Raw genomic sequence first — 24,571 nt, forward strand, 5'->3', positions numbered from 1 at the left:
CATTGTTTGTGCATAAAAGCAGGCTGCTCTAAATGAGGGTTATATATTCTGTGTCAAACCTCTTCTGTGAGCCATATAACTTTTGAAAACAGCAAGATTGCAGAAAGAGCCAGAAAGTAGGCCGTAATCAGTCGCCTCACTGCTCAACCATATTTCCACTTTGCCGTTGTGACGCTGGATGTGACCTACTTCTGCTTGGCCAGCATCTGAGCTCCCTGGTGCAGGTTATACTGCATTGCACTCACTCACTTCCTATTAAACTAAAGCCTTTGCGATCCAGCTCAGCTTCCTGTGGTAGGATGGGTTGTAGAGAAAAGCCTGTGGGACTTTGTGCCAGGCTGCAGTGAAGCCCGAGGAGCAGCTGCATCTTTTACGCAGCAGCGTGAGTGAAAATCTACCGCTCAGCAGCACCCTCAGCTCTGTAGCCTTGTATTTACTTCATATGTTTATTTCAGCTCAGCATTTTTCCCATGCACTAAATGTGGCTGCTGTGGCTCTGTGGGCTGTACTAACTTTTCACAAATTCGGGGAAATGAAGACCTGAACAAAGCAAATGAAGCCTATTAGAGCTTTTAAAACAAACATGGTTTTTTACAAGATTTTCAAGGTCTTGTCTCCAAGAATGACCAGAAGAAAGTACAAAAATAGCTATACATGGTAATAGCAATGTGCAATCTTGACCTGCTCTAAGAAGCAAAAGACACATTCAGTGATCAAATGGGACTATACATGTCTATGCAATGACTGTTTTGAGTTTGGTTCAATGGTAGCATGCAGTCATGGTCGAAAGAAAGTATGCCCTCTTTAAATTCTCAGGTTTGAGGTATCAAGACATAAAAATAATTTGGATCTTAGCAGGTCTTAAAAGAAACTAAGACAAGGCAAACTACAACAAACTAAGACCTACAAATCATGAATATTACATAGTAAAATAAAGCAAGACACATGCTAATCAAATGAAGTTGATTGCACTAGACTTGCAACCGATCTTCATTAAGTGTGAGTTTTCCAAATGGTCACGATGTCCATCAACCTGCAGTGAGAAAGATTCACGAATAGAAAACATTTAAGGTGGGTACCAATCTTCCCAGGAGTGGATATGCTACATTCACCAGGTCAGACTGTGCAATGTTCAGAAGAAGTGCAAAAAAGGCAAGCGCTACATCTCTCAAAAACGGAGAAGGCACCAGCCAAGGGTGCGCAAAATGGCATTGGAACAAACCACCTAACTTCTGCAACAGAGTAAAGACGTTTGGCTATAAAATACAGTGCCATGTTTGTTGAAAACTAAACCCAGCATATTAGCACAAACACTTTATACCAAATGTCAATATATATGTGTAAGAATCCAGAACTGTGTCTAATAGGATCATATGCAATACACAAGTGCCCCACAGGGAACAGTTCTGGCTCCATTTCTATTCACCTTATACACCACAGACATCTCTGTGGTGAAATCTCTCCTGCTTCCTGCAACAGTTCTTAAATGACTCAGCAATTGTTGGCCTCATCGCTGGCAGGGACAGCAGGGAGTACAAGGAACTGACTAAGGACTTAGTCGAATGGTACCAGTTGAACCGCCTCCAAATCAACACTGGGAAAATCAAACAGCTGCTGGTGGACTTTCACATTCAGGAAAAATCTTGTGCCAATGCAATGGCATCAGCCATGTTTTAATGTGTGGTCTACTGTTATAACAGTATCTCCACTGAACAGGGTGATCATTAGTCCATCATTACTTTAAAAACTGGTCAGTCAGTCCGGAACATTGCTAAAACTTTAAATGTGTTCCCAAGTGTAGTCGCAAAAATCATCAAGGGCTACGACGACGCTGGCTCACATGAGGACCATCCCAGGAAAGGAAGACAAAGAGTCACCTCTGCTGCTGGGGATAAATTCATCCAAGTCACCATCCTCAGAAATTACAAGTTAACAGCACCTCAGATTAGAGCCCAGATAAATGCCGCACAGAGTTCCAGTAGCAGACACATCTTTACATCAGCTGTTCAGAGGAGACTCAGCAAATCAGGCCTTTATGGTGAAATAGCTGCTAATGAACCATGGCTAAGGAAAAGCAACAAACAGAAGAGATTTGTTTGGGGCAAGAAACACAAAGAATGGAAATTATACCAGTGGAAATCTGTGCTTTGGTCTGACGATTTAAAATTTGAGATTTTTGGTTCCACCCGCCGTGTCTTTGTGTGACACAGAAAAGGTGAATGGATGGTCTCAGCATGTATGGTTCCCACTGTGAAGCATGGAGGAGGAGGTGTGATGGTATGGGGGTGCTTGGCTGGTGACACTGTTGGAGATTTATTCAAAATTGAAGGCACACTGAACCAGCATGGCTACCACAGTATCCTGATGCCATCCCATCTGCTTTGTGTTTAGTTGGACCATCATTTTTTTTTTCAACAGGAAAATGACCCCAAACACCCCTCCAGGCTATGTAAGGACTATTTGAACAAGGAGAGTGATAGAGTGCTGCCCCAGATGGCCTGGCCTCCATAGTCACCTGACCTAAACCCAATCGAGATGGTTTGGGGTGAGACTGGGATGAGACTGGACTGAAGAGTGAAGGCAAAAAGGCCAACAAGAGCTCAGCATCTCTGGGAACTCCTTCAAAACTGTTGGAAAACAATTTCAATTCTATTTTGAAGAATCTAAACTATAAAACATGTTTTGAGTTATTTCACACTTTTTTGTTTACTACATAATTCCATATGTGTTCATTTATAGTTTTGATGCCTTCAGTGAGAATCTACAATGTAAATAGTCATGAAAATAAAGAAAAACCATTAAATGAGAAGGTGTGTCCAAACTTTTGACTGGTACAGTATATATCTCAATGTGCAATACTTTTCAATCAGATTGTGCAATGTTCTCCACTCCCTCTTGCTAATAACATTCATTCACTTATCAAACGGTATCTTTTGTGTCATATGTACACAATTTCCCAACTGTGGGACTAATAAACACTATCTTATCTTGTATTTTGTATAGGTATAAATCTGTTGTTTGTATGCTCTAGAAAATAAAAACATTTCATTGGAAGCATCCAAGCATTCTTAAAAACTTCCCAAACCAGCCAATACACGGAACAAGTGAATGCACTGTTAGCGTTAGGTATGAAAATGGGACACAGCTTGAAGTTAAGGTTGCCCGAAGGGATCCTTGGAATTCTGTTACTTTTACCTCTTAACGGTGCATGGCAGGTGTGAAACTGTGATTGCGTGACACTTTCTACATGATATGGCTGGTTTGTTTGTGCATGTGCTTGTGTGTACATATTTGCACCTTTCTTGTGCAAGTGTGTATCTGGTGTCTCTTTCCTGGTGCATGTGTGTGGTCTTGTGTGTGAGCACACTGTGGGAATAGAATGGCACTGAGAGAGCCTTTTGGGAACAATAGCGGCTTATTATTGGGAATCCCTTGTTTCCTGTTTCTCAGAACTAGCTGTCCTAGTTGTAACACGATCACCGTGACAACCGCAGCTATCGCCATAGCTACGAGTTACCGGTAAACAAGGAGAAGGGGGGTGAGGAGTGATGGGGAGTCGAGGAAAGGCAGGTAGAGGTAAGGAAAAAGGAACAACAAGAGGGAGCAGAAGAGGAGGATGGAGCGATAAACACGAGACGAGACGAGGGGCTTGAACAGGAACTGTGAAAATGGGCAAAAAAGAGTAAGCAGCACAGGTTACCTTGCCCTTATGATTATTTTTTTCAGACTGAAATTGACCCCACACCCCACCACACATGCACACACACACACACACACACAAAAACAAACAAAAATAATTTTTTTTTAAAAACCCTGTGGGAAAGAAGAAAAACACCTTTGTTTATGCAGTACTACTCCCAAAACCTGTTGGGTGACTCCTATTTTGTTTACAGTGGAAATGTTCTCAGGTTAGTGCGAGTTTCTTGTGTAAACCACTGCTGGCATGAGTGAGAAACTTCTGAGGAAAAAGAAAACCACTGATCACGTTGACGAAATAACCCAAGGGTGAGAGCACACGCTAATGCGCAGATGCTGCTCTTTTAATTAGAAGAATCGAAAATGTCTCAAGCTATTTTCCTGCAGTGAGCACTTACTGTGGGGTGTTTCTTAGAGTTTTTATGCTATTTTTATGAATGAATGGACCCTAGTAAAAGACAGAGGGAAAGAAACAGAGGCCAGAGAACGTGGCAGCTTGCGTCACTAATCCAGCTCCTTGGGGGTTTTTACCTGTGACGCACTGGCACTGCATCGGGGTCACACTGTTCTAGAGTTCTATGACGGACTGCTCCCCCCCACCCCACACACTTCTTCTTTCATAAGAGGGAGCCGAGCTGATGTTTACACACAATGATGCTGAGTCACTGTTTGAGCGCTGAGGCACTGATCCTCAGGTGTACAGAGTCACCTTGAGCAGAGCAGGAGGAACGGCTTATTATGGCAACAGCGATATGCATCTGCAATTTCTGATACCAACAAAGGCGAACATATGATATTCACACCACTACTTTTTCAGAATTCTAGGAAAAGATTGTATCAGATACTTGCTGTTCGATCTGAATGTTGAAGATTGTTACCCTTGAGCTCCTTTCAGTCATGGGATAGGTAACATTGCCAGTTTCATAAGTCTGATAAAATGATGACTTTATGTCAGACTTAGGTCTGAACACCTGCCTCCATTCCACCCTCCATCTTTTCCTTCTGCCTGGCAGCTCCATTTCATTAATGTTCCTCACCACGCCATTCACACATTCACACAGTATGAGCCACAGCACTGATAACTGAAGCAGTATCCCACATGCAATCATGGGAACACATCCATGCATACATCTATCCATCCATCAGCTCTACTCTGAGCTACCTTGAATTACTGTTTAGTCCAAATAAATGCTTTCCTTGTTTGTGCAGATGTGATCAGGCCAGTCTCACTCAGGTATGGACCAAAACAACCACACCAAGATCCTTTTCAGGATGTTGTCAAGGACTGGTTCCCCACTTTCTCACAGCTGGGTATGTGTTTCACTGATACTGGGTTAGATGAGTGGATTTGTCATCTCCATCTTGTCTTTTTCTTAAAGTAAATACTGTAAATAATTACCTGTCCAAAGTCTTGAGAGATTGAAAAAAGAAAGCAACTGGACATCTTTAGGTTTGCAAAGACCAAGAGGCTTCTTCAGTTTAAAAAAAAATGGTGGGGAGTCCTGGGTTTTTAATGTTGGGGGTTTCCTTTGGAGGGGGTCCTAAAGATCTTTTTCTGATCATCACATGAGTCATTAAATGATTTAAGGTGTGAAAAAAGGTTTGGGTCACTATCATCACCAGGGGTTAAGGATAATACACCTGGAAGAATCTGTGACAATACAGTTTAAAAAAATGTTAAATGTTTCTTTGAAGCTATTACAAAAAGTCCGTACCTAGTCATTACAGATATCATCAAAAGCTCTCTGTTTAACTTCTCAGCACATTCAGTTCTTAGAAGACAAAATAACGCCCTTTCCTCTTCCCTCTCAATCTCAGAGTCCTCCCAAGCTCATATATTCTCAGGCTGAACGAGCAGTGAAAATGCAGCCTGATCGTGGACCTGCTGCATGCGGTTGAGTGAGAAGCCTGTAGGAGGGGCAGAAATGAAGGAGTAGTTTCTCCACACAGTGGTAGTTTTCTCCCCTTTCTAAGCAGCTCTCATACATTCTTGGTAGCGTGAGGGGAGCGGTTGTTACATACCTGTGGCAAACACGTGCCCTTTAATCATAGTCATCAAGGAGAAGTGCAAGCTTTTGTGACCGTCCTGAATGAGAGGATGAATGCCCTGTCATTCCCATAGCTTGTTATCGAAGCCCCGTTTTTATAAGTTTTATAAGTCTTTAAATTATCCTAAAGAATCTGAAATATAAAATTAATGGTCTCACCAAATCTTTCAAATCTCCAGTGAAGGAAAAACAAACAAGCAAAAAAAGCTTGAAGGTTAGTGATCATGCAAAATGATACATTTAGCTTGATTGTTGTATACAGGAGTTATGAGTCATAACAAAAATGAATTTTTTAAATACAGGTGTCCATACGCTGAACTTCTTTGCTTATTTTTCTGCTAACCACAGAAGAGGAGACACTCTGGTCCAAACCTCGCTCTCTAAGTTTCACTGTCACATCTTTGGTATAACTCTAATCCCGTTTTTCCAAAATATTGAATTTCTTTGCGCATGTCTATCAAACACTGCTTTCATTTTCATTTTGAGTCAGTTAAGGTGATCAGAAAGGAGGAAGGTCAAAGCAGTAAAGAAGTAAAAGCAAAGGATACACAGAAAAGCATTTGCCAAAACAAAACAGGAAGACAAAGACAGAAACATCGAGCAGTATATAAAAACAGAAGGCGATTTGTAAATCTCATAAACCTATATATTATTCACAGTGGAACTTTTTTAGCCAATTCTTTCAGTGACCAAACATTCAAAATTTGCTTTGGATGTGTCCACTAACATGTGACTTTTGCTTAAGCTTACAGCTAAAATGACAAAGAGACAAATGAATAGGTGTTTATTTGTTTAGTGTTTCATTGTTGAGTAGACTATAGTGGACCCTTCACTGGCATGCGTATAACCGAAGACAATTGGTGCTTTTTCATGGTTCAGTAAATAGGCAACTCGGAGTCATAGAGTTCAAACAGGTTCATCTTTACTGAAGGAAGCAAACTAGGAAAAGGGAGAAGAAGAGCTGAGTTCAGGGAAGGACCAAAGGACCAAAAATGACAGGCCAAAGTTAAAGTCCAGTATGTGAGCACCCAGGTTTAGGGAATCAGGTAACTCTAAATGGTGGGAAAAGTTGGTGTTACTTCAGGGCAAGTGGGAGTGGTAGGATCTGAAATGACAGGAGAGTTAGTGAATGCGGAAACAGGAAGAAATTAATACGATCGTGACAGTTAAACTGGCGGAATTGAGTTCATCAGTTTTTAAGCTGAGGACAGATGACATCTGATAAAAATGACAGATGAAAGCAATGAAATGACCAAATAAAACGCTCTGCCTTAACAATACGATAATAAATAACAAAATATCTTTAAAAATATGTACGATAAGTTAAAAAGGCATACAATGAGGAAGTGAGTGTAGCTCACACCAGAGAGTCACAGAGGAGCAGATATTCATTTCAAGTTTACACTTCTACTGACACTGTATCCAGGATCTGTACTCTCACAATGAATTTTTGATAGCTGCAGGGGCCGTGTTTGTCTTGAATTCAAGACAACAATTGCGGACTGTTATTTTGAAACCAAACCTGACTCAAATGGAGTCCTGCGGCACTCTCGGCCAGCAGAGTCCTAGTTGTTCATTCTCACCCTCCCATACATTGTGGAAAAAAGGAAGACCTCACGCCTGGGTGCCATGCTCAGTTCTGTTGTGCTGACCTAAATGTCTGGAATTGGTTTGACAGAAATCTGAGCACCGAGTGAGAAGTTGAATGGTCAGAGCCAGGGCATTAGCCACAGAATCACTAAGCCACTGATCAAAGACTGTATATAAAAGATGGGAGACATTGTAGGTACATTCACAACAACAGTTACATCAAAATCCTTAATGCATTCATTCTATTGTCAAACAGAGGTCTTAATGTACATCTAGAACGAGAAAGTTCTTCAATATTATATTTTTAGGGTTTGTTACTTGGTAGCAAGTGGTCTTCTTGACCACTTCTATGATTTCCGACCATTTTTAACTGCATCACTAACTACCATACCAAGAATTCACCAGTCTATCACAGGGCTAGCAAAAGAGAATACTGTTCCTGCAGACAATCTATAATCACCAGATAACCTAATATGCATGTGTGCAGGGAGAGCTCTGGAGAGTTCTGAACCCAGAACTTTGCTAACTGCCCCATCAATGAACAGCCCATAGCATGATGTGCATTTCATAAATTATGATCCCACTTAGATTGAAATAAATAATAACTCTGAGCAGGGAATGCTTAAGCTAATCAGCTGTTGAGTTAGCTGGTTGCTGCATACACTTTATTTTAAGCCTATTCCATCTAGAGCAGGGATGGGGGAACTCCAGGCCTCAAGAGCCTGCAGGTCCTAGATGTGTTCTTGATCCAACACAGCTGATTTAAATGGCTAAATTACCTCCTCAACATGTCTTGAGGTCCTCCAGAGGCCTGGTAATGAACTAATCATTTGATTCAGGTGTGCTGACCCAGGGTGATATCTAAAACCAGCAGGACACTGGCTGTTGAGACCTGGAGTTCCCCACCCCTGATCTAGACAGACCTACCATTTCAATTAATAACATGAACATAATAGCACTGCCCTTAGCTGATTTGCTCAACCCTCTTGTCCAAATATGGTGAGGTTTATTTATTTCAAAATGTTCATAAACCAATGACTGATGTCATCATGACTACTTTCATCTTTTATTTACAGTTTATGCTTCTAACTGGGATGACTTATCACATCTTAGATTTGTGGGGGGAGTTATTTCAATTTTAGATAATCAAGCTCAAAGTCACACATGCTCAAATCACTGAAAACCTCCTAGAGTACTCTGAATGACAAATAAAACTGACTGAAACATTAGCAGACATAATGTTAGTCCCTCGCCATGTTTGGCATTTTAAAATATAACCATTTGCCGAAAAGCACTTAACACAAAGTACAGGTGAGGCTGAATGTCATTGTTTTGGGAGGCGTTTGCACATAAAGTACTCAACGTTCCTGCGAGAGTACATCCTGAAACAACTTTCTGTTGTTTTTTTGGTTAATATTTCCAAAGATAGTGTCCTGTTTCATCAACAGAAAGACTGTTCTCATGCCGGAGAAACAGATAACAGCCCCAGGGCAAAATGAGCACCAGGTCAATGGTTCCTTTGATCATATTACAAGCTTGTAAAAAAAACTTTAACGATTAAGATCTCTGTCTTTTTTTTTTCTCTTTCCCTCTCTACACACGCATGCATTCTCTCTTTCATCCCCTTTAATCCCTCCTTTTCTCTCACCTTCTGCTTTTCCTCTTTGTTTTCCTCTCCATTCTTGCCTTCCCGATCAACCCTTTCTCTCAGCAAACACACACATTAAGTTTGTCTTCTCAAACTAAATCATGACAAAACCGATATTATAATCTTCGGTAAGCAGGACTCTATTAGTCTCATAAGAAACAATTTGGGCCCATTATCAGCTAATGTACATCCCCATGTAAAAAATCTTGGTTTCATTTTTGATTCCACTCTCAAGCTGGACAAGCAAATAAATTCAGTTGTTCGTGGCAGTTTTTTCCAACTCAGGAGCATTTCTAAACTCAAAAATATCCTGTCACCTAAAGACCTGGAAACTGTTATCCATGCTTTCATATCGTCACGTCTTGACTATTGTAACTCTCTCTATTTAGGCATTTGTCACTCAAGCGTGTCACGCCTGCAACTTGTTCAAAATGCAGCTGCAAGGCTCCTGACGGGTACTAGAAAGAGAGAGAATATTAGTCCAGTACTCGCATCTCTACATTGGCTACCAGTTAAACATAGAATCGATTTTAAGGTTTTACTATTTGTTTTTAAAGCTCTCCATGGTTTGGCTCCAGGTTACATTTCAGATCTTCTTAGCCTGCACTTACCCACTCGATCTCTGCGCTCCTCCAGTCAGATGGTTTTATCAGTTCCACGCTCCCAGCTCAAATCTAGAGGTGACAGGGCTTTCTCCATTGCCACCCCGAGACTCTGGAATAGTCTTCCCCCCTTCATAAAATTCTCTTCATCCTTGGAAGTCTTTATATCGAATCTCAAGACCTACTTATTTTCCAAGGCTTTTGGATCTCTTTGATATCCTTTTTTATTCTGTCTATTTGGTCTCTTATCTTATTGGATGGTGTTGTATGTGTATATACGTTATGTTCACATATGTGTGCTTGTGTGTGAATGCGTACAGTTTTTGTATATGTATGTGCATATTTGCAAGTACATTATATGCTATATACTCTTACATGTCTTACAATTCTTTTTTAAAATGTTTTCTTTCTATTTTAATTCTTTTATTATATTATCCCTCTGTTCAGCACTTTGGCTGACACTTGATGTCTTTTAAATGTGCTATATAAATAAAGATGACTTGACTTGACTTGACTTGCTGCAGTCACCTCAGTTCACCTGCTGGGGTCTGCAGTTGTTGATGTTGTTTGGAAGCTAGGCAACACAAGCAGGGTGCACAGAAATGATTGGAGCATTGTAGCCTTGTTTCTGTTTCATCTCAAGAATCTGTTGGTGGGCTTGAGTGTGTGTGTCTCATGTCTTGGTACAATTGCGCATGTGTTTTGCCTCCCTGTATTAAAGTCTCTGCATGAGTCTCCCTGTTCTCTCAGTGTCTCTTAAAACACACTCTACCCTTTATGTTTACAGCATGTCTTCTTGACCCAGAACAATGAGTTCCTTCACGGTGTGCGGTGACGGCAGCAGGTTCCCACCATACAAGCAGCCAGGTTCTCCTCTCTGGCAGCGGCACAGTTTCTAATGAATGCTGAGCCAGACCACTGGAAAGTCCCCGTGGAGGCTCTGCTCTGGGTAACAGAGCAGGAGGCCTCTAGAGTAGGCAGCCAGGCATCCAGCAACCTTGACAGCTAAAAACAAAGCCTTACACACAACTCAAGTCCTTGAAGATGTTTCAAGGCAAAGGACACATACGCTACTAAATAATATTTACTTACTGTGTTTAAGAGTTCAAAACAGCAACAGCTGTTGGTATTCTGTTTTCAAACTTATCAAAATTAACGTATTATTAAATTATTAATACTAGTATAATCTGGTTGGTGGATCCATCCAGATATCGACAGTATCAATACCAGTACTGGTACTGGTACAGGATCAATACTAGTGCGGTAAGATCGATACTTTTTTTCCTATCATCTAAATTCAGTATGTAGCCCACTGAATTTTGTCAAATACATTTTTGAAAGTAAAAACATATACCTCAAACATGCACTATGAAAATTGTCTGAACCTTTTTGTGTTGACTGATCGCATCTGTTTTATTTATAGCTTCCTTGGGAAAACAGAAGTTTCAAAAAAACCCAGTTTCAAAATATCTGAAAAGCTGAAAGATGTCTCTTATTGTTGTGTTTTATTGTATTAACAAATTATTGTGAAAAATAAAAATCCTAGTGATTCAGTAACAATCTAGCTACAAGCACAGTCACGTGGCATTGGCACTGGCAGCATCTGAAACATCACACACATATACAGGTCTACTGGTAGAAGAGCTAATGATTTTACAAAAAAACAGATAAAATTGTGATATTAGAAAAATTCAAAGAGGTTAAACACTCCATAGAGACTGAAAGCCACACAGCTGCTGCAGATAAAGCAGCCGTATGAGTGCAACAGGAAAAGCACTGCTGACGGTAGAGCCTACAATAGACCTACTATATTACTAAAGCTTAGCATATTTGAAGCCAAGAAGGAAATTTGCAAAATGCAGACTGTGTGCGTTAACAGAGTATCATTGCTATGTCATTAAGAATTTGATAGACTGCAGGTATTATTCTGTTGAATTAGTGTTCAGATGTGCATAAGAGGGTTTTAGTTTGTATTATTTCAGCAAGAGCTTCTATGGTGTTTAATGGTTTTTGAGGATATATTAAATATGAAGGGTAGCATGGTGGTGCGGTGATTAGCACAGCTGCCTCACATCAAAAAACAAGCACCTAAATTCAACCTGGTTGAGGCCTTTCTGTGTGGTTTGCATGCTTTCCCTGTGTTTTCGTCGGTTCTCTGGGCACTCCAGCTTCCTCCCACTGTCTAAAGACATGCAATCAGTGGGGTTAGGTTAATTGGTGATTGCCCATAGGTGTGAGTGTGAATGATTGTCTGTCTCTCTGTGACAGACTGGTGATCTGTCCAGGCCGTACCCTGCCTCTTGCCCTATCGTAGCTGGGATAGACTCCAGCCTCACCCCAGCCCTGATAAGGATAAGCGAAAGAGAATGGATGGATAGGTGGTTCAGTCTTGGACACAGTTGGGTGTTCCATTAGGACAATGATGAAAAACATCCATCAAAACTGGTTTCAGAATTGGTATTCAGTTATCAAGGAATTGAATACCAAGACACTGACAAGAATACACAAAGACCAACAATAAGAAAATAAAACAGGAAATAACACGACAAACTCAACATAATGATAAATATTAGAAAAGCAAGAAGAGTTTAACCTCATCACACAAGCTACTCTAAAGCAACTCATTCACTGCAGCCAATGTATGTGAGATACAAAGAGTGTGTAGATGTGTGAATGCTGTTGCCAGTGTGGTCAGTAAGACTGGAAATGTGCGATATAAATAAAGTCTATTTAATGCCAGGAAGGAACACTGGTGAGAAAAGAAGCATGCCTCAGAAGCATCATAACCCCATCATTAGGTAAGATCTGAAAGATCTGGCTATATTTATAAGTGCATATCCTGTTATAGCTTGCATTCATTTATAAGTGAATGTGCTGCAGATGTGTTTAAGCATCTAAGACGATGATCTTCCGAGGTCTAACTGACCGACCGGTACAAGCTCAGACGAGCTGAAATGCAGCTCTAAAAAACCTGCACTTGTCACAAAGATGAATCACAGGATATATTTGTTTCCCTTCAGTATATTCATGTGGGAGAGGTGTGTGAGCGCACAACAGACTCGGGCAGGGAGGCATCCAAAAAGTACAGCGTGCACACATACACGCATGGACACTGCAGTAAACAGCATGCACTTATGTAAACTCGTGCATACAAATGACCACATGTCCTTATTCAAAAGGTCAGATGCTCAGGCATGGATACAGAGAGAAAGAGTGAGAAGTGTAGTATCACTGGCTTTGGTGTGATCTTTATCACTCTCTCTCTCTCTCTCTGTCCCTTTTTTTTTATGTCTTGGTGCTGCCGCATGTCCTTCCTGTGTGGGCGCCACCCACCCGCCCATCTGTGCCCATCGGGGCCCTCAGGCCCAGAGTCCATCTGGCATCTTCCTCTGTGTCTGTCGAGTTGTCACCTATGACGGCCACCACTGACAGCCTTAATGCGCCAGCAAGTTTACTCTGAGAGTACACACTCACACAAAAAAAACGCCTATGAATTCAGTGACCTCAGCTTCAACTCAAGGCTTTGTGTACATTCACAAAAATACACAACCATTTAATTCATAGATTATTAAATTGATTTTCCAGGATCATAAAAGAGAGAAAATGCCAATTTAAATCCCTCTAAATGGCTTTAAAAGCATTAAAGAGCTAAAAAGAAAAAGTTACAAGCTAAGAAATGTGTCCAGCAGAATTTTTTTTTTCCTGTCCAACTTATCAACTCGCCATAACTGTCTAGCACCACTGATGCTTGTTTCGAAGACAAAAGCGGTTGCATAATTGCAGCACAACAGGCTGTTAAAGGAATAGCTCAACAGTTTGGCAAACATCCTTCTTGGTAGCACGGGAGGTTTTATATCGCTCTGATCTCTACACGCCAAATATGTAGACTAAACCAGCAGGCGATTAGCTTAGCTTTGCATAATCTCTGTAAACATATATCTGCATATATATAAGCCGATAAGTTCCCATATTGAGCTCTGCATAAACATTGGAATTAGAGAGAAACAGCTTGCCTGACTGTCCACGTGTTACTGTGACATTGTTCTCACAGGTGAACCAAGGTTCATGGAAACCTGTGCTCTGAGTGTACGCAGTCATATGTATCAAATCATATATAATGTTTTAAGTAGCAAGCCACAGAAAGGCAGATGGGTGTACCTTTCGACAGAGCTTGTGCTGTGATAAATGTGTTTTTTGTGACAACTTTATTCTCAAGCCACCTTCTATCTCAGCAAACATCTGCTGTTTTCGCTCTTCTACTTGTCATAAGCTGAAAGCTGCGTCCCTTGTCACCTGTGAAGAATAGAGCATGTAGGGCAAGGCCGTGCTGTTAAGTGGACTGAATGGAAACTTACTGGCACTCAAGTTATACATCTAAAGTACTACAAAAGTTTTATGAGACATTCCACAGCTGAAAGAGTTCCTGAGTTGATCAGTTCTTGAGAGAGTAAATGTGTGACTGTGGAGGCCATTTGAGTACAATGAAATCACTGTTATGATCAAGAAACCAGTTTGAGATTATTGTTGTGATGGCACAAACAACAGTGCCATGTTCAAAGTCACTTAAATAATCTTTCTTCCCCATTCTGATGTATCGTTTGAACGCAAACAAGCTGTCCTGACCATGGCTACATACCTAAATGAGTTGATGTGGTTGGTTGACTAGATATGTGCATTAACAAGCCTTTGAACAAGAAAAGAAAGGAAAACTGATAAATATACTGACATGGTTCCAATGAAATGATCTAAAGTTAGTGTGTGAAAATGCCTTAAAAGAGAGACTCATACCTACCATCACATTAGTCTAAGGAGCTTTAGAAAGAAAAGCGTCTGGACTTCTTTAAGTTACTTGAAGACGTTTCACCTCTCATCCAAGAAGCTTCTTCAGTTCTGGGGTCAAATGAACTGAAGAAGCTTCTCAGATGAATGGTGAAACATCTTCAAGCAACTTAAAGAAGACTTAAAGAAGTCCAGACGCTTTTCTTTCTAAGCTCCTTAGACTACGATGACCTGGAAGACTGAGAACCTTCACAGACATACCATCACATTAGTTACTAGTGATATTATTTTATGCAAACAAGAGTTTCTCAAGAAATTAGAACAAACATTTATGGTGAAATGAATAAAACAAACTGTAGCAAAGCAGAGGTGACTTAAACCTGCATTGCCTCTAAGGGGAAACCCTGGTGGGTTTCAGTTATATAGAAGTCTATAGGGAAACGGCCCTCAGCCCCCTTTGCACTGTGACCTCAGTAAATCCTTTCATGATGGTTTTATGGACTTGATTAGTATTTGTCGGTCAAAAACACCAACGTGGCTTCAAAACACCAAGACTGAAACTGGGAAAACAGCTTGAGGCTTCAACAGGAGTTCATTGAGAGAGACATCACAGTGGTTACGCCTATCTTTTCCACTGCCTATATCCTAGCTTAATGTCATATTTAGCATACAGAGCTAATTACAGGCGGTTTAGGTAAATGATTTTGTAGATACAACTTAGATAAAGATGAATAAGATTATCTTCCTCCCATCACCCTCAACCGGTCGTGGCCCCTTGCTGAGCCTGGTTCATCTGGAGGTTTCTTCTTGTCAGAATGGAGTTCTTCCTTCCTACTGTCACCAAGAGCTTTCTCATAGGGATCCATCCGACTTTTGGATTTTTCCCTGCATTATTCTAGGGTCTTACAATATAAAAGACCTTGCACCACTATATAAATTGTATAAACACAATTAAATTGAATTGAAAACAAAGATTGATGTAATCAATCCTAAACCCTCATAGACTTACAGTTTTATGCACCCAAAAGCCAAAAAGTGTCAAGTGAGAATGACTGATATGACCTCTTTTAATAGTTTGACACACCAGACCCACACACATCTTCAAGTATCAAAAAAAAAGAAAAGAAAAGAAAGAAAAATCATACATTTTGGACATTTGAATACTCCCTCGCTGCCACAGCTAAGTGGCAGTGATGGATGATATTAATCAGCCTGTGGGATCAGACTTCAACTCAAGGAGACAATAGTGTGGCATATCCCCCACGCTACATTTAATGAGGATTTTACGGTGAGAGTGGATGAGCCTCATTCCGAGGAGAGAGGGGATTCTAATGAAGACAAGTTGGAGGGCATTTGCATGCCAAAAAGAGACACAGACCCAGAGACACAAAGACAATAGAGGGATTAGCTAGGAGTCTTATAGAAACAGATGTCAATGTATGGAGTCTGACACCAACCACTGTTTCTGGCTCTGTGTTGCATCACACAGTGGTATAGATGTGCTTGTTAGACTAATTTAATAGAGGCATCTCCAGTTGCGGTGTGTCTGGATGTTATCCTGGTTTATAAATAATAATATTAAAGGGACAGTTTGATGTTATTTGCTTCTTTTTTGCCAAAGGTTAACATGTTGCTTTAGCCAGCCCAGCTGAGAAGAAAGCTGGAGCTTGGGGAAATACGGTAGCTGGGCTGTCATATCATGGTCATTTCATCTATTTAAGTGGGATTTCTTCTCTAGACTGTAAGGGCTTTGACATGTAGTGCTATCATTTAGAAACCCACTGATGCATAGAACAAATATAGTCAGATGACTCTTGCATGGCTGCTTTAAATCTACATATCAACGTGTATATTTCAAGTGGATTTTTTTTAAGCAAAGCCTTCTCCGTCTTTCCCCAGCATCAGTCTTAGATCCTTAGATGACTTAGATCCTTGAGAAGATTTAGGGACCAGCTGTATCGCACAGTCTTCAAGTACCCATATGTCTCCACTCAAGTGAAATTGGAAGCAGCCAGTCAAGTAAAAATTGGACATGTGTGGGTGAGTGTTTGAGATGACTCTCGTTTGCAGGGATAATGGCTTTCTTGGTGTGAGGCCCTGTGATTGGCTGATTTCCACGTAGAGATAAAATTATATCTCAAATTGAAAAATCAACATTATATACTTCACACAATCCTGATACAAGATTTGTAAAAGTGCATTTACAGTGTTGACATGCATTTGTTGTGTATGATGACAGAGAGAACACTGATTGGCCAGCGGGGGCAGCACCTCCCTAGAAAAAAAAAGCATACCCTACACACTTTATGCTTCTCACTCCTAGTCCCTATGCACCATCAGCCTGGCATGGGCTTTCCGAGTCCTGTAATGGAATGAGTTGTGTTTTTGCAGAGCGGACAGGCAAGCAGGGGGAATAAAAATGAAAAAGCAATCACTTAAATTCAAGAGGATGCATGTGTTGTGTGTGCCTGATGATGCATAACATTGTTCTGTCATGCCGCCATCACTGTCTCCTCCCCTAAGCTCTAGAGGCACATCTATCCCTTATTAGCCCCCCTGGTTGCTGCAGGTTGTCATCCAGTTAATGGCTCCTGTTAGATTTGTCTTCAGCCACTCAGACAGCAGCCGCTGCCACCGTGTGCTGCAGCGCTGTTATTATCACTATAGACGGTGTAAATGAAGCGTGCCGTATACTGGACATGTATATTAGCTTCACCCTGCCTCCTTGGGGGGGGTTTGCTGTCAAGCAGATGAACAACACTGGCTCTGAATCTCACCATCTTCTGCAAATGGTGGTAATCTAAAGGAAACCTATTAGAATTTTTATTTTTATTAATATTTTCTGTGAGTAATCAGCTATTACATTGGTGCACGCTCCTATTAACTATAGCCAAATATTAAAATAATTAGGCCAGTGTACCTAAAAGTGATCATATGCGTTGTTGACTTTGCAGATGTCAGAGTGGAAAACACAGCTCTGGCTGACGGCACTGAAGCCCCACCCACCTGCTGTTCAAACTTTCTGTTTGTGAGAAGCAACCAATGAGATAGCTGCCTGTATGCACTGGTTTTGTTTTGGGGTGTTTTTTGCTCAAAAAGATCAGGACACCAGAGTCATTTTCTGTACATAAAAATGAGCTTTTATTGAAACTTTTGTATAAAAAAATAGCGACATCCATCCTTCACAGCCACAAGTCACACAGCTAAACTGAAAGGGTCTCCGAATATGAGGCTATGTGACGAGTACGAGCTCCCCATAGAACTCAAATGAATCTCGACAGCACAGAAAACTAGGTGGATTTCTCTTAAACTTAGTCATTCAACATTAACAGACTTCTTTTTTAAGTATTTAAATAACATTCAAAAATCCTCTTTTTCAAATTTAAGTAAACGTTTTATTCTGCTTTTACAATGACAACCGCTTTCAGTGCATCTTCCACATCTAAAAAAAAGTTGAAATGTAAAAATAAGTTATAAAGGAATGCAAACCAAAGGCCAAGTAGGATATGCAAAAAAAAAAAAAAAAAAAAAAAAAAAAAAAAAAAAGGGGGGAGATTTTTAAGCATAGACAATAAATAAATAAATAACCACAGACTGTGGGAATGTCTACATGTTTACGAATAAATTAAATCCAAATGGGGGAGGGAAGAAAATGTACACACAAACAAAAGAGAAAAAAGAAGAACTACACACTATACAATATTTGCTTGAAGAAAACAAAACAAAACATTTGAGTCCATGAATATTGCATTGATTGTGCATTTCACACCCCAAACCCTGAGGAAGGCCAGGGGTGGGGGCTATGTAGTGTCAAGCAGTGAGATGGTGGGAGGCAAAAAATATAAAAATGTATGCGTATATATAGAACAGACAAGTCAGGAGGGCTATAAACCCTGGAACAGGCATTTGAGGGCAGAGCGGGAGAAAAGGGTGGGCTGTGTGGTGACATTTTGTAGACATTCAGAAAAGACAGGATCCAGTTTCCAAACACCTGTTCAGGCTATAGAGTGAGTGAGCAGCGTTAAAGAGAGCGACACAGAGTCGAGTTGAGTGTGTTTCAAGTATTCCATTGCCAGGAAGAGCCCCCATGCCCCCAACCTCCTTCTCTCCTGTCTATTTCTACTTTAGCCTCTCAGCTGGGTGCTGGTTGGCTTACAGTGATGGAGAGAGGGAGGACAGAAGAAGGAAGGGGAACAAAACAAAAACAAAAACAAACAAATAAAAAGAGCCTAAACACCCCTTCCATCACAGCAGAGACAACTTAACTGCCACGCTGAGGGCTATTCCAGGAAGAAGAAGAAAACAAAGGAAAAGAGAACAGTTTCTGACAAAAGTCCCCCCGCCCCCGAAAAGCAGCTTTCCAAAAAAAGGCACTCCAAAATCAAAATTAAAACATTTAAATAAAAGGGTTATGTCCATGCTCTATGAGAGCAGCCATGTCTGAATAGGAGGGCCTTGCCAGCTGTATATACCAGCCTAATAACAAAAAAAGTAAAATTAAAGTTTAAAACTGGGGAGGGGGGAATAAATAGTGCTGGTAAGACCGCCCAAACAGCAAAATGTTTCCCATTAGGAAACAAGTAAAAATCAACTGAAAGGAAAAGAGGGGATGGGGACTATAAGATAAAAAGAACACATAAGTAATAAATTAGAAATTCCCTACAAAAGAGGAAAATTAAAGTACATTTTTCTTTCCGGGCCTGCTGGGTCAGAGGGTCCGGCTGCAGATCAGTCCTTCTATCCCCACCCCTTCTTTCCCCACAAAGTCTTATTTGTTTTTTGTCCCCCCCCCAACAAAAGTCTATCAGAGCCTCCCTCAGAGGCTCTCCTTGCTCGAGCTTGTGCTTGATGAAGAATCTGTGTCGATGGTCCTGAGGCGGATGTCGCTGCCCACAGGCTCCTCCGGTGACTTGGGTGATTCTGTCGCTGCCCTCATCCAGGGGTGGTCGCAGATCTGCTCTAGAGTGGGCCGGTCTGAGGGCCGCAGGGCCAGACACCATTTGATCAGCTGCTGGCACTCTGGAGGAGAAAACAAGAAAAAAAAATAAGGTAAAAAGGCCAACAAACTTAAAGAGAGAACCTGATATTTTGGATTCATCTCTACAGCTTATGTATACAATCACAGCACCAGAACACACATCCCTTTTTATTAAGGTTAGCTCTCTAGGGTGAGTGGGACTGGCACAGAGTGCACCAAGGGAAATCAAAAACAGACAAAACAAAATATCCCAAAAATAAAAACCCTCAATTTTATTTATGACTGATAAATCTGTTTACCAGCCATTTGAGCAGGTCATCCATTATGATTACAAGGTCTTCCTCTAATGTGAATTGATTTATAAATATAGACCTCATGAGCTATACCAGTAATCATGGCTAGAGGGCAACAGAGTGAACTCATGTGTTAACACTCACCAGCTGAGATCCTCCTCCTGAAATACAGTCTCCCTCTTAGGATCTCCTCGTCCTGCTCAAAGGGGATGTCTCCGCACACCATGTCGTACAGCAGCACGCCTAATGACCAAACCGTCGCAGAGCGTCCGTGGTATCTGTGAAAGCGGATCCACTCCGGTGGACTGTAGACTCTTGTACCTGTGAGAGAACAAAGAGGGGAAAAGAGGGAGGTGAGTTACGAAACAGCAGGCGGGAGAGAAAAAAAACAACAAAAATTGGGAATAATGTGTCTGAAATAGCTGAGTCATGGTAGTAAAGCTTTCCATCTTTTCCTACGCCACAAAACACAAACTGAGTGACCTGCCTGCATCTCCCCTCCTCCCTTCCCTCCTGGAAGGAGGAACTTGGTTACCAAACAAAAAAAAAAAAAAAAAAAAAAAAAAAAAAAAGCAACGTGAGCCCATCACGTGAACTAGCGTCTCCGGTTTCACAACAAACAGATGTTACGTGGCACTGACCAAGCATCCACAAAACATAACAGTGACTCAACCTTTACTGAAAGGGAAAAAAACAAAACAACCGGAAACATTAAAAGTAGTCTCCCTATCACAAGACGAGTATGATTCACAGATTAAAAATGGCCACCAATATGATAATTATGCTGTGAGTCATATCTGCGATATGAGAGATCTTTTATTTATTTTTAAATTAGCAGCATCCTTTAACAGATCATCGATAAAGAAAAAGCAGAGAGACTCTGGGAGAGGAAAACCCTCGACCAAAAACAGACGACTGCGTCAGCGCCTCGTGAACGCCTCCATATCTGAATATAGCACAGCGGGGCATCAAGGGCAAACACAACGCAGCCCACACGGATACGTATTCATCAAAACAACACACACGTCCAGCACTGAAGCCTTCTTATCAGCGATTAATTTAATGAGGCATTTTAGTAAAAAAAAAATTTAAAAAAATAATTTTTTTTTTAAAAAAGGAGCGCTTGCTTACCATCGAAATCGGTGTAGACTGTGTCCTTGAGAATCGCCCCTGAGCCGAAATCGATAAGCTTGAGCTCCCCGGTGCGTAGATCCACCAGCAGGTTCTCATCTTTGATGTCTCTGTGTACCACACCGCAGCTGTAGCAGTGTCTGACCGCCTCCAAAACCTGGCGGAAAAAGCCCCGAGCCGTGTCCTCGTCCAGGGCGCCCTTCTCAGTGATGAAGTCGAACAGATCCTTCACGAGCTCCGGCCTCTCCATGACGATGAGCCAGCCGTCCGCGCGCTCGTAATAGTCCAGCAATTTGATAACTCCGCGAAAAGACGAGCTGACCTTCTTCAGCAGCAGGATCTCCAAAGGCACCATAGTACCGTTCTGTAAGGGGGGGAGGGGGGGGCAAATGGAGGCATTTAATAACCATGTAAAATTATTTTATTTTTTTCTTGAATGGGGGGAAAAAATACAATATAGATATATAAAAACCACCCAGCAACAGCCGGGGAGGCGGGGTGGGGGTGTTTGCAAAACAAACAAAACCTTCGGCGGATGACTACTTACAATTGTGCCCCACTCCGTCACCCGCTCCTTGGCGACATGCTTCACGGCAACCTGAAATCACACAGAAAAGAATACAATGTGAGCGTTAATTATAGGGGACACACATCGTGTTTCCTGGCAGAGAGGGCTAGGGAGCTGCCGAAAATGAGAAATACCCCACTTTCATGGCGCCACATGCAAGACCAAAACATAGACCCCCCCCCCCTCGATCCCGTCCTTACCGGTGCGCCGTCAGAGAGACGGTTGCCGGCGTACACAGTTCCGAATCCGCCACTTCCCAGTACGGATCCCACTTGGTAAACCTTCTCGAAAGGCTCCTTCTCCACTTTAACTGCAAGGGGAAAAACAAAATAAAACGGGGAATGTTATTAAAAAAAAAAAAAAAAAAAGGTGAATGCAGCATTTCAACCGCGCATTGCGAGGTCAAACTTGTTAGCTGTGGTTTACTAGCTGTGCGAACTGGTCAGCTGCAACCGTAGTAGCACACTTTACGTTCAAATAAGAATATGCTTCCAATTTATTAGCCATTACATTACAAATCCAATATAAATGAAGTTAAAAGACGCCTCAAGTGTAACGGTAACCTACCCGGCTGGAGCTGTATTTTCACTGGTAGATGGTCCATACTCGAGTGATTGCAAATATGCGAAAATGAACCAAACTTTGACAGCAACATATTCAAGCTGAAACGACCGTGTAGACGACGTCTATTCAATCGCTGGGAGTCCGAAGAAACAATATAAGTAAGAAAAGAAGTGGGTTCAGACGCAGTGTAAATGGTGGTGCGGACCGTCTTGGCTGCGAGCGACTATTAAATCCAGTCCAGCAGTGCGCCAACTCCGCCGCACCGCGCCCGTCAAAGTCGTGTCACGACCGCGAAGTCGCACACCGTTCCCCAAAAACCAGCATCAAATATGACTCCTGTGTCTCGACTCAGGTATCTCCGATAAAAAACAGTCCTCTTAAGAAGTAAAAATAAAAGAAGAAGAAAGGGAAGCCGACCACTCCGATGTGTATAGTAGTCGTGCCGACAGAAGAGTGCGTTTAAAGGGCCTCTGCGGCGGACTGTTGTACTGAACAGTGGCCGCTGTCTGAGCTTTGGCGCGGTCTTCCCAAGCCAATATTTTGACGCGCACTAGGAAAACGATATCCCTCCGCCACCAACACAAGTAGACACTATCGTTTAATTCGCGCGTACTTTCGGGACCTTTTGCCACGTATGCATTCCCATGTAGCTACTTAACACGCGACACAATTGAATCATACTTTTATTCGAAAATATCCTTGCAATATTAATTTTCGCGGCGCACTACTTTCTCGTAGTACGAGACGCCCATGAACATCGTCTGGAAGCTTTGCGCTGTGTTCGCTATGAAGTTGAAAGGCAACGACCAATTAGATATCATCTATAAATACCATGTTTCGCATTTGGACCAATCCTGGAAAAGTTATTCTAATAAAGCAGGCATTTGAGCTCACGTGGCGGTAATTCTGATAGGTCCTCTGCCGTCCCTCTGCAGAAACGCATATTTTGTATGGCTGGAGGGGAAAGTTCAGCCTTAAGTGTTATTCACCACCTGCTGATTACACGTTGTTATGCTGCAGTGTGTACTCACTCATGTTATTTGTTTTGTTTTTACAGCCCAGGAGAATTCCCATCACTTAAAAATGAGCAGTTTGTTATTTTTGAGACATATAATTTAATGTTTTTTTTGTTTTGTTTTTTGAATGAGCATGGTCATATATCCAAGATAAGAAAATTATTATTTCTGTTTAAACATTATTTAGCCGGCAAAGTGTTATTAATGCTGCAAAAAACATTTTCAATAGAGTTTTTATGTGTGTGTATGTGGGGGGGCTGGAATGAGTTAGAAGCCTAAGATGATAAAAAGCAATGAATGTCATCATTTTTTAAAAAGCAAAAAAACAAAAAGGGCAAGAGGAAGACATACTGCACAGGTCAACCAGTCCATCACAGCACTAGCACAGAGAGCCATACACATAGTCTCATAATCCCACTTACAGCCAATTTAGAATCACTAATTAACCCAGCATGCATGCCATTGGACTGTGGGAGGAAGCTGGAGTAAACCAGAGAGAACCCACACAGGCAGACAGTGAACATGCTACCTTTTATCTAGGAGTGCCTACCTGCTCCGGTCTATCAAATGAACACTATGCCCATCAAAAAATTAAAAACTTCCAACTGATTCATTTCTCATTTAATATTAGATGTTTGGCTGAAGTTGCACTGTGGTGGTTACTTTTAATTTTCCAGTGACAAACAGGTGTGATGAGAACTATTCTGTTGCTAGTGAAGGGAGAAGAAAGCGGGCCAGGCGTTTTCCCAGGTTTATGTAACTGGATGATCCATGCATGGTACTGGTCACTGTGCAGCCCACATATATACATGATCTAATCTAATATGATAAGACTGGAACACCCCGAACAGATCACGCTGCACTGTGTTGCATGGAGTTTCTACAGATATCACAGGCTGCTTTCTATGCCTAATAATAAATAAGGTCAATACAATGTTGCACACAGGCCGGAGTATAAAATCCAAGCTTAGTATAAAGATAATAGACCACAAAAACATAATCAGTTGGTCAAGGTTAGTAGAGCCAGCTGCCCCATTTCTGAATGTAGACTTTTCACTTTTGCACATTAAACGTGCTCTTGGCTCTCAGTGAACTTTCCACTTTTTATCTTATGTTACCTGTGATCCTCTGTATGTGTATGTGTGTGTTTAGGCTATACGTTCGTGTGTGTGACTACTAACTAAATAGAACCATCGGAGTTCCAGGGAACGTTATCTCACTATAGACCTGCTGGCTGCAAAGTTATGTAAATGTGTGCACACACGCAAATACACACACAGACACGGGTTGCATTGGAGAACAGAGTAACAGCCTGTAGGCTAACCTGCTGTGTTTTTACCTTTTCAACCAATGATATCACACGCTGCTTCATGTGATGAACAATTTGACTAAGGAATTGATGCTATCAGTGCATTTGTGCATTTTGTAGCATAACTTTATACGTACAAGATGCTGACAAGAGAACCAAAGCACTGATCCCCTAAAGAAAATGTGTCAAGAGGTTACACGAAGGCTTCAGGCACTTGCATTTTATTTTTTTCAAGGATAAGCTACTATGTACACGGAAATTGTGTGGAGATATATGGGTGAACCTCAAGGGTTCCTATGCTTTTATCTTGTAAAACATTTGCATAAAAGAGTTCAATCGTTTAATGGAT

At 41.4% G+C, this 24,571-nt stretch overlaps 1 protein-coding gene across 1 annotated transcript; it reads right to left on the minus strand.

The window, feature by feature from the left end:
* Nucleotides 1-17,477: 17,477 nt before the first annotated feature.
* On the minus strand, nt 17,478-22,431 carry pim3 (Pim-3 proto-oncogene, serine/threonine kinase). Its single transcript, XM_031758519.2, has 6 exons — nt 21,901-22,431; nt 21,534-21,643; nt 21,313-21,363; nt 20,766-21,129; nt 19,779-19,955; nt 17,478-19,382 (listed from the first exon to the last, which is right to left on the minus strand). Exons 1-6 carry the CDS (start codon nt 21,986-21,988, stop codon nt 19,180-19,182), a joined length of 993 nt encoding a protein of 330 aa, XP_031614379.1. The 5' UTR covers nt 21,989-22,431; the 3' UTR covers nt 17,478-19,179.
* Nucleotides 22,432-24,571: the final 2,140 nt, after the last annotated feature.

This window comes from Oreochromis aureus, linkage group 17, assembly GCF_013358895.1.
Source record: "Oreochromis aureus strain Israel breed Guangdong linkage group 17, ZZ_aureus, whole genome shotgun sequence".
Taxonomy (NCBI): domain Eukaryota; kingdom Metazoa; phylum Chordata; class Actinopteri; order Cichliformes; family Cichlidae; genus Oreochromis; species Oreochromis aureus.